We start from the raw sequence: 9,969 nt of genomic DNA, 5'->3' as shown, positions 1-9,969 counted from the left end.
CTATCTAATTATGATATTTTAAGTGTATCATGAGTAATTATTTTTTTACTCTAGTATCTCAGGAAAAAGACAAAAACAAATTAAGACTGCAAAATTGTGAAAAGCTGCCATATGAGATCCCCACAGGCATCTCTTCATTTTGAGACTCCTGTTGACCCCTCTAGTATTCATTCATGGTAACAATAATAAACCAATAATGAATACTCATTAACCAGTAAATCTATTTTTGGTCAAACATTAATCACTAATTAAAACATGAAATCAAATCATGAAGGACAGATTCTGAAAATTCAAAAAAATAAAAAAAGTACAGATTCTGGCTTCATGTACAAGCATAAAGCAATGACCAAATGAGCAAAATGACTAAACTACCCTTCTCTCTTCTCCCCTATATCTGTTGGCATTCCCTCACATCACAATCACACCTCACAGTCTCACACCAGAAAAAAAAAGTGCAAATGGACACTTCCAGAGGACCCGGCTCCGATAACCCGATCGCCGCATGCACCGCCATGCTCTCCCTCCGCCAATTCTCCGCCTGCCGCGACTTCGCCTCCCGCTTCCCACCCTCCGACCGCCTCCCCCAAATCCTCGCAATCGCCGAAATTCTCTCCGCCGGCGACCTCTACTCCGTCCTCAATCTCCGCCGCTCCGACGCTGTTCTCGACCTGGCACTCGCCCGCCGGCACTACGCTAAGCTCGCCCTCCTCCTCGACCCCACCAGTACTGACAAATTCCCCTTCTCCGATGAAGCCCTCGCACGTGTCCGTGAGGCCTGGCACGTGCTCTCCGACCCGGAACGGCGCGGTGCTTATGACCGTGAATTTGAACAGCGCGGCGGAGAGACGACGGAGGGTGCCTCGACGGAGACGTTCTGGACTGCGTGTCCTTACTGCTGGAACTTGTATTTGTATGAGAAGAGGTACCAGGACAGTGCGCTGCAGTGTCAGAGTTGCCGGAGAGCGTTTCATGGCATTGCGGTGAAGCCGCCGGTGGAGGATGGGGAGCCGGTGGTTGAGGGGGAGGAGCGGCGGCAGTACTATTGGTGTCGTGCGAGTGTGCCGTTGAAGTTTTATGAGGTGAAGGGTAAGGAGGGTGAGGGTGGAGGTGAGGGTGAGGGAAAGAACACGGTTCTTGAAAATGCCACCCAGTTTGTGTATATTTCCGATGATGATGTTGGTGGTGGTGGTGGTGGTGATGGGTTGTGGAAGAAGGTTGGTGTGGTTAATGAAGGGTGTGAGAGGGTGTTTCAGGGGAATGGAGGAGTGGGGTTGCAAGGTGGGAATGGGAAGAGGAGAATGAGGGTGAAGACTGTGGCTAAGAGGTCTGTTGGGAACAGGATGACAAGGTGTCTTGATGATGACATTGGTTTTGATCTTGATGCGGATGATGGTGAATTGGAGTTCACTGAAGGAGCTGATGATGTCTTCATTGGTGTACGGTTTGATGGTTGATAGTTTCTTTTTACTTTCTTTCTGGTATTTGGTTAGTTCTAGCAGCATGCTATTGTGAAGCAGAAAGATAGTGTTTTTTGGATAGTGTTCTGCACATACTAAGAAAAACAACTGAGAACAGGAAATTGATAGTATAGTTGTTGATTCTGTGCTTACCTTGTTTTGGAAGAGGCATTGCATTGTTTATACACTGCAATTTTTGTAACGCCCCTTTTATCTTGGCCTTTTAGAAATTCAATAGAAAATATTTGGTTTGATTCATGATTGTATGCTTCAGTTGATAACAATGTGCTTGTCATACTCTGAGTGAGTTGGTTTCTGAGTCATAGTTTTTGTGGAAGCATGACACTACGTAGCTGAGCTTCAAAAGATTGAGTTCTCTGCACTTTTCTTAATACTTTGTTTATCACACATATTGCTGGTTAACTAGAGCCTAGGAATCTCAAGGACGTGCATACTAGGTTTAGTTTCACCATGTTGAACTCACTTCAGGAATGATTGAAGTATGAACTTTATTTCTTCATGATCAGTGACTGACTGAAGTTTTTAATGCTAAATTTGTTTAGGTTTAATTCAACAGGAATTTATGCTTTTAAAAGTAAATCTTGTCTACCCTAGTTGTAGAGAAAATTTTCACATGACTTAGCGTGTGTTTCTGTTTGTCATGTATCTTCAGATGTGAGATTGCACATTTCAGTGTGTTCAGCGTGAAAGGTAGCAGCGAGCTCCGTTGGTCTTGCATTCATTCGAACGCCATATCAATGCCAAATCAAACGCACCCTTAGTGTCTCAATGTTTATAAGACCCCATTACACATGAAGGAGAACAAAAAAAGTAGGAAGAGTTTTTTTTGCCATCTTTTATGAACATTTTGTTAGACGTGTGATTTGCCTTTGCTGCAGTCCAAAGTGATTTCTTTTACTCTATAACAGTTTAGTTAGGATATATTTTTGTAATCTAGTTTTTTCATGTATAAACTAATGGTGACCCTTCGTTTAGGGAAGTAATATACTGTTGTATCTGTATCTTGTAGAAAAGTTACCAAATGCATAAAACAAGAGAGTAAAGTATTATCCCCCATTCTGTTTTCATTGCACTGTACTGTTCTTTTTCTCCAAAATGCTCTGGATTTTACATTATATGCTGTTAGGATATTGGTATTTTTTCTGTAATTGTGTTGAACAGTTGTTGGTTTGTCTGCCAATTTACTCAGCTGCATTCTCAATTTTTCTTTTTCTGAGTGTCTATGCTGTGGTATAGTTCAAATTTCAAACTGGATTGGATGATGCAGCAACAAAACCCCAGAGCTCCATTGGATGGTGGTTGCATACCACATCAGTCCTCAATAATGGCAACTTAAAACTATGAGCTTTGATATCATTTGCTATTTGGATTGAGCTGAATATGGAGAATTGGAGATTCTAATATTTTGTGTTCTGTCTGTAGTCTGGACTGAAATTGTGTTGCACCTAAATAAGTTTTTTTAAGGCTATCGATTTTAATAAGCCAAAAGGAGTCTTATGCTATGGTTGATCAAAACTGGTAGAATAGCGGGGTAGTTGCCAATTCTGCCAGGCCTTATTTTGATAAAACTAGTGGTTGGCTTTTGCTAAAAGCCATTTGATGATCTAAATATCAAAGTAAAGGTAAGAGATAACATTAATTTCGGTAAGATTGTAACTGAAAAATCTGTTCATTATTTTCACAAAACAAATGAATTACCCTGTTTTGAGATATAAGCTGTTTTTAAAATATTTTCTAGTCAGATTTTTCAAATTTGCAAAAACATCTCGTTTAAACTGTTTTTTTCTTCTGAAAAAAAAGTTTTGGAAATTGTTTCTGAATTCAGAAAACCGATTGGTACATGAGTTAACTGTTCTGACTTTTAAACATCAGAAGTGTTTTATTATTTGATTCACCTGATTTTTCCACCTTTCTCTGGGTAATTTTTTGGTGTTGTCTCAAATGAGACAGTTTCAAAACAGTCACAAATCAACAAATAAAGGCATGACACGTGTTATTTCTATTTTTTATTTTTTATTTTTAATAGTCACAAGATATTCAATCTTTGAACTCCAACATTTTACTAAACTAAATTTTAGTCCCAACTAATTTTCATTATTATACTTTTTTCTCAAGATGTAATAAATTATAATTTCGACCGTGAAAATAGGATTTGTAGGCGAAAGGCTAGCGTCACTGGCGGCGGTCTGCAGCGAGCGGCGGTGGCGAAACTAACGGAGATGATGTTAAGGACGAAGTTTTTTTTTTTTTAACGTGGTTGAATTGTTTTTTTACGGTTGTTAAGTTTGACCTAACGGTTACAAAGTCAATATTTGTGATAGTTTTTGAAATACCACATAAAATATTGATTGCTGAAGATTTAAAATATAATTTGATAAATGTTATGGGTTAAATCATAATTTATGATATCTTGAGAAGAAAGTATAATAATGTAGATTAATTTGGACTAAAATTTAGTTTAGTAAAATGTTGGTGTTAAAAGATTGAATATCTAGTTACTATTAAAAATAAAAAATAAAAAAATAGAATTAACACGTGTCATGCCTTAATTGGTTGCATTTAGGACTGTTTTGAAACTGTCTCAAATGAGACAATAGCCAAGACGTCACCTTTTTTTTCTCAATATCTCTTTTATCACATCTTTATGTATTTTCTTGTCTGCCTCTTTTCTCTCATTTGGAAAGTATACATCTCAAAATGTGTTTACCCATTTTTTTTCATGAGCCAAATATGAACTAGTCACTAGATACCAGTGTGCTTCACCTCACTTTTATCACCTGATCTTTGACCAAAGTCTAAGGGTTACTAGTTACTTAAGTATAAGGTGTTACAAGCATCAAACATAAATGGGATTAAAGCAAAGGATGAAATACTATCGTAGATTCTCATACATCCGCAAGTGTATTGACTTCTCTATAGATGTGCTTCCAATGAAATTGGAAGAAATAATTGATTAGGCCTTTGATCTCTCTAATCAGAGGAGCAATAGGATTGTAATTTAGGCAACATTTGTCTAGAAATATGATTGCTAATTCTAAGTCAGACTCAATAAGGATTTTGGGGAAACCCCTTGCTAAAGAGATCTCTGTGCCATGCAGAATTCCCCAAAGCTCAACATGTAGGATTGAGCTGGTCCCAAATTAACAGAGAAACCAACAAGGAAATTTCTTTCATGCTTCCTTATGACAACACCACAAGCTGGATTCTTTGAGCATGATTGTTCTACTCACTCGATGGACAGAAAAAGCAGAAGGGGAGTTCAAAGCAGCAAGATTAACATCAGTAATTATCTTTAGAATTCTGTTACAGGTGACATTAGGAGAGCTGCCAATCCTATCGAAAATTGATTCATTCTTGGCTTTCCATAGAATATCCATAGAACATTGAACTGGTACTGATTATAATCAGCCAGATTTGTCAGAAGTCATAAATCTCTCCCCAAACTGGAGAACTTGCTATTAAAGCTGTTAGGAATCAAGGACTCCCAAACTTCACCTGCAAAGAAACACTCCCTAAGTACAAGCATAGCAGATTATATGACATCAGAGCACCTGGGACAAAGAAGCATTATCAGACATAAACCTTGAGAACCTTTGATCATTGGTTAAGAGAATGTTATTGGCAACTTTCCACAGAAAGAGTTCTATTCTCCGAGGGGCCTTCCACTTCCAAGCAGTCTTAAACTTTTTTATGTTTACCTCAGTATCCACTGCATTACAGCAAGCATAGGCAGATTTGAGGGGGAGAACTCCATCATAAGTAAATTTCCAAGCCAGGTGGTCACTACTCTCCAAAGGGTTATGAAGGCAACGGTCAAAGTATGTTCAATGATGCTCCTGGAAACCAACAATTTATTTTGTGAAGGTCCCAAGAGCCATGCCCATTAACAAAAGCACTGCACTGTAACTATGCTCCTTCTCATAATTCTGTCAGAGGCATGGTAGCATATCCTTCAAGAGAACCAAAGGCAGACAACCAAAAATCAATCCAGAAAAGTACTAATTATTAGAAATTGGGAGGCCTAATGAACCATTCTCAATTCTCCAACAAATATTGGACCTACACAGATCCCAACTAGAGCATACCTCTCCATAAATTTGATGGATACCAATCTTTATTAATGATAGGCAAAACTACATCCCCACATTTGTGTTTACTGTTTAGCCTTAACCACTTGAACCCATAGCTCATTTGTATAAACTAGATGTAGATTAATAATGTGCTATTTTATCGATGATTCAATTTATATACACTATTGCGGTAGCTTGTGCATTGCACGGGACATTCTTTTTTAATATCGGATATATTTATCTTTGATAATGTAAAAAGTAAAAACTATAATTAAAATACTAATTGTATTGGAAAGTTTGGAGCCTCCCCGACATCGGTGGTGCCTTTACTTTGCCATGATATAGTTTCTTAGTTTTGTTCTTTCTTTCCTTGATGTAACCAAAATAATATAGATGTTACTAAAGTTAAAATTGGTATAGACATCATGATATGTATATTTACATACCTATGATTAACCTAATATGATTTTGAAATAATAAAAGAAGAGGAATGTCCCAAATGCATACACATAGGAGACTCATCTTACGAAGTTTATCACGCTAAAGCATTAGCTATAATGTATTGCTCAAGGGAAACATGTAAGAAATAGACATTTTAATCTTAGCTCAGTATGTCTCTGATCCTCACTGTTGTAATATTGTATAATTCAAAAATTAGTCCTTATGGTTGTATAAGGTTTAGAGTTTAGTCCTTTAGTTTGTGAGCTGAGCTGGTTTTAGTCCTCAGCTAATGATTAGCTATAAATGTTGTAATACACATTGTGATTGTGCAATCAATAGTTCAATACTAATAAAATTTCATTCTCTCTCAGACATAGTTAATTCATGTGATATGCAATTAGCTTCCTTCTCATGCACTAATCCTAATCTTGATTATCAAGATTGATTGCCTTGAGGATTGTGAATCTGTGTGTGAGTTTCTGAATTAGAGAATCAACAGTGGTATCCAAAGCTTCACGATCCGGCGACCGGAGACGTGAGCCACCACCAGTGCACGGCGATCTACGGCGGAGTGTGAATCAGTCACAACAGAGGTGCTTGCTCCGTTGGTAGCTCCGGTGGAAGTGGACGCTTCTTTGAAGGTGATGGCTGGAACGAACGGCAATTTCCCAGCTTCGTTGCCGGTTCTTGACGGCAAGACTGATTGGGAACGTTGGAATACCCGGATGCTTGTAATCTTCGGGTTCCAGGATGTTCTGGAGTTGGTAACTTCTGGGTATGATGCTCTACCGGCGGAACACACGGCGGAGCAAAGCGCTGCTCATAAGGAGTTGAAGAAGAAGGATATGCGGGCTCTGTTCATTATCCATCAGTGTGTTAACCCTGCCAATTTTGAGAAGATTGCAGCGGCGAAAACGTCGAAGGAGGCGTGGGATATTCTGAACAAGAGTTACGCTGGTGTGGCAAAATTGAAGAAGGTCAAGTTGCAGACACTCAGAAGACAGTATGAAGCTCTGAAGATGGAGAAATCAGAGACGATTTCTAAGTTTTTCACTCGACTTCAGACCTTGACAAACCAAATGAAGACGAATGGAGAGACCATGAATGATCAAATGCTTGTAGAAAAGGTTCTTCGATCTTTGACTACAAGATTTGATCATATAGTCACTACTATAGAGGAGTCTAAGGATCTTGAGACTATGAAGGTGGAAGAGCTTCAAGGTTCATTGGAGGCTCATGAAATGAGGTTAAACCTGCGAGATTCTGAGAGAGAAACTGAGCAGGCACTGTATGTCAGAGGCAGTACTAGCAAGAAGAAATGGGGTAGCAACTCTAAGACTTCCAAGGAGAAGAATTGGAAGAACAAGGGTGCTGGAAAATCCACTAACAATGAGGATGATGGTGACTTCAAGAAGAAGGTGGATTCTAAGGAGAAAGGGTATGATAAAGAGCAAGGGTTTACCAGTCAAGCTATGGGGAGAAGCAGTTTCCACTGCCACCTATATACTGAATAGGTGTCCCACCAGGAAGTTAAAGTCTTTAACACCTTTAGAAGCTTGGACTGGAATCAAGCCTAGAGTGAGGCACTTAAGGGTATTTGGCTCAGTATGTTATAGACATTTACCTGATCAAAGGAGGAAAAAGCTTGATGACAAGAGTGAGAAGCTTTTGTTGGTAGGATATCATTCTACTGGAGCTTATAGGTTGTTGGGTCCTATGACTAATAAAATAGTAGTCAGCAGGGATGTAGTAGTTGATGAATCAGCTACTTGGGAATGGAATGAAGATAAATCAGAAGCTTCTAGTTCCAGAATCAGCTATGACTTTCCTGAGTTGAATGTTGAAATAGGAAATGAGGGTCATACTGAAGCAGTACCACAAGTATTGGTACCTCCAGCAGCTACTGAGAACCAGAGAAGTCAGAGGGTTAGACAATCTTCCACAAGACTCAGTGATTATGTTCTTTTTCCTGATAGTGAAGTCACAAATGAAGGTGAGTTGGTACATCTATCACTGTTTGTGGAAGCTGAGCCAGTGAGTTTGGAACAAGCTTTCAAACATGAGAACTGGGTTAATGCAATGAAGGAAGAACGCAGTTCTATTGAAAGGAACAAGACCTGGAGCTTAGTTGATCTACCGGAGGGGAAGAGTCCAATCTCAGTTAAATGGATTTTCAAGACAAAGTTGAAACCAGATGGTTCAGTGTCAAGATACAAGGCTAGGCTTGTAGCTAGGGGATTTCAACAAAAGGAGGGTCTTGACTATACATATGTTTTTGCACCAGTGGCTAGAATGGAGACTGTGAGGTTGGTTGTAGCTACTGCTAGCTTGAAAGACTGGAAGTTACATCAACTTGATGTGAAATCAGCATTTCTCAATGGTCCTCTTGATGAGGAGGTCTATGTTAAACAACCACCAGGGTTTGAAAGTTCAGAGAATGAAGATAAAGTGTTTAGGCTACATAAAGCACTTTATGGTCTCAAGCAAGCCCCTCGGGCTTGGAACAAGAGGATTGACTCATTCCTTAGCAAACTGGGATTTCTGAAGTGTACATCTGAGCATGGAGTGTATGTTCAGAAGTCTAAGAAGGTTGGACTGCTAATAGTGTGTTTATATGTAGATGATCTTTTGGTCACAGGAAGTGATGAGAATGAGATAGCAAAATTCAAGAGTAATATGCAAGCTGAGTTTGAGATGAGTGACATGGGTGAGCTTTCATATTTTCTGGGAATTGAGTTTCTCAGAACTGAGAGAGGGATTTTCATGTGTCAGAGAAAGTATGCAGTGGATGTATTGAAAAGATTCAATTTAGCTGAGTGTAATTCAGTGACTACTCCAGTGGATTGCAGTGTGATATTGACAAAGACTGATCAAGGAAAGCCTGTAGATGGAACATTGTTTAAGCAGATAGTGGGTTCATTGAGATACCTTTGTTGTAGCAGGCCTGAAATCAGTTATGGGGTTGGTTTAATAAGCAAGTTTATGGAAGATCCCAAAGAGACTCATTTTCTGGCAGCAAAAAGGATACTTAGGTATATCAAGGGAACCCTTGACCATGGAGTTTTATTTCCCAAGAAGGCTTACAATGTGAAATGTGAAGTGACTGACTATGTAGATTCAGATTGGAGTGGAGACAAGGATGATAGGAAGAGCACTACTGGATATGTGTTCTTATGTGGTGATGCACCAGTGTCTTGGTGTTCTAAGAAGCAGCCGATTGTGGCTCTTTCCTCTTGTGAAGCCGAATATGTATTATGTAGCAGCTTCATTTAGTGCTTGTCAGGCTCTATGGTTAAGCATGTTAATGGAAGAGATAGGTCTGAGAAGCTCTAATGTGATGAAGCTAATGATAGATAATCAGTCAGCTATAGACTTGACTAAGCATCCTGTGGCACATGGAAGAAGCAAGCATATTGAAACTAGGTTTCATTTCCTAAGGGATCAGGTTACTAAAGGAGCTTTGGAGTTGGTTCATTGCCCAACTGAAAAACAACTTGCAGATTTGTTTACTAAACCTTTGAGGGTTGAGAGGTTCAATACACTGTGTAAAGGATTGAACATTATGTCTGCAACTGAAATTCTGAATTAGGAGGGAATGTTGTAATATTGTATAATTCAGAATTTAGTCCTTATGGTTGTATAAGGTTTAGAGTTTAGTCCTTTAGTTTGTGAGCTGAGCTAGTTTTAGTCCTCAGCTAATGATTAGCTATAAATGTTGTAATACGTACTGTGATTGTGCAATCAATACTAATAAAATTTCATTCTCTCTCAGACATAGTTAATTCATGTGATATGCAATTAGCTTCCTTCTCATGCACTAATCCTAATCTTGATTATCAAGATTGATTGCCTTGAGGATTGTGAATCTGTGTGTGAGTTTCTGAATTAGAGAATCAACACTCACACTATATCATTCCTCAACTAATGTTTACACACATCAACACTACTGCTAAGCAAACCCACAACTACTTCCTTGCAAT

General features: G+C 38.9%; 1 protein-coding gene across 1 annotated transcript; it reads left to right on the top strand.

Annotated features, from left to right (window-relative positions):
- The first annotated feature begins 404 nt into the window (after positions 1 to 404).
- Positions 405 to 2,534, top strand: LOC130740074 (uncharacterized). The gene is made up of 2 exons (XM_057592570.1): positions 405 to 1,449; positions 2,131 to 2,534. The coding sequence occupies exons 1-2, from the start codon at positions 459 to 461 to the stop codon at positions 2,163 to 2,165; spliced, it is 1,026 nt and encodes a 341-aa protein (XP_057448553.1). The 5' UTR covers positions 405 to 458; the 3' UTR covers positions 2,166 to 2,534.
- The last annotated feature ends 7,435 nt before the right edge of the window (positions 2,535 to 9,969 follow it).

Source organism: Lotus japonicus, chromosome 2 (assembly GCF_012489685.1).
Source record: "Lotus japonicus ecotype B-129 chromosome 2, LjGifu_v1.2".
In the NCBI taxonomy this organism is placed as follows: domain Eukaryota; kingdom Viridiplantae; phylum Streptophyta; class Magnoliopsida; order Fabales; family Fabaceae; genus Lotus; species Lotus japonicus.
Note: the sequence above shows the minus strand (reverse complement) of the source record. Positions and strands in the feature narration are given on the sequence as shown.

Coding starts and splice junctions, on each gene's coding strand:
- LOC130740074 (XM_057592570.1), top strand. CDS start 459: ATGGACACTTCCAGAGGACCCGGCTCCGATAACCCGATCGCCGCATGC. Junction 1,450..2,130: donor CATTGGTGTACGGTTTGATG/GTTGATAGTTTC, acceptor ATGTATCTTCAG/ATGTGAGATTGCACATTTCA.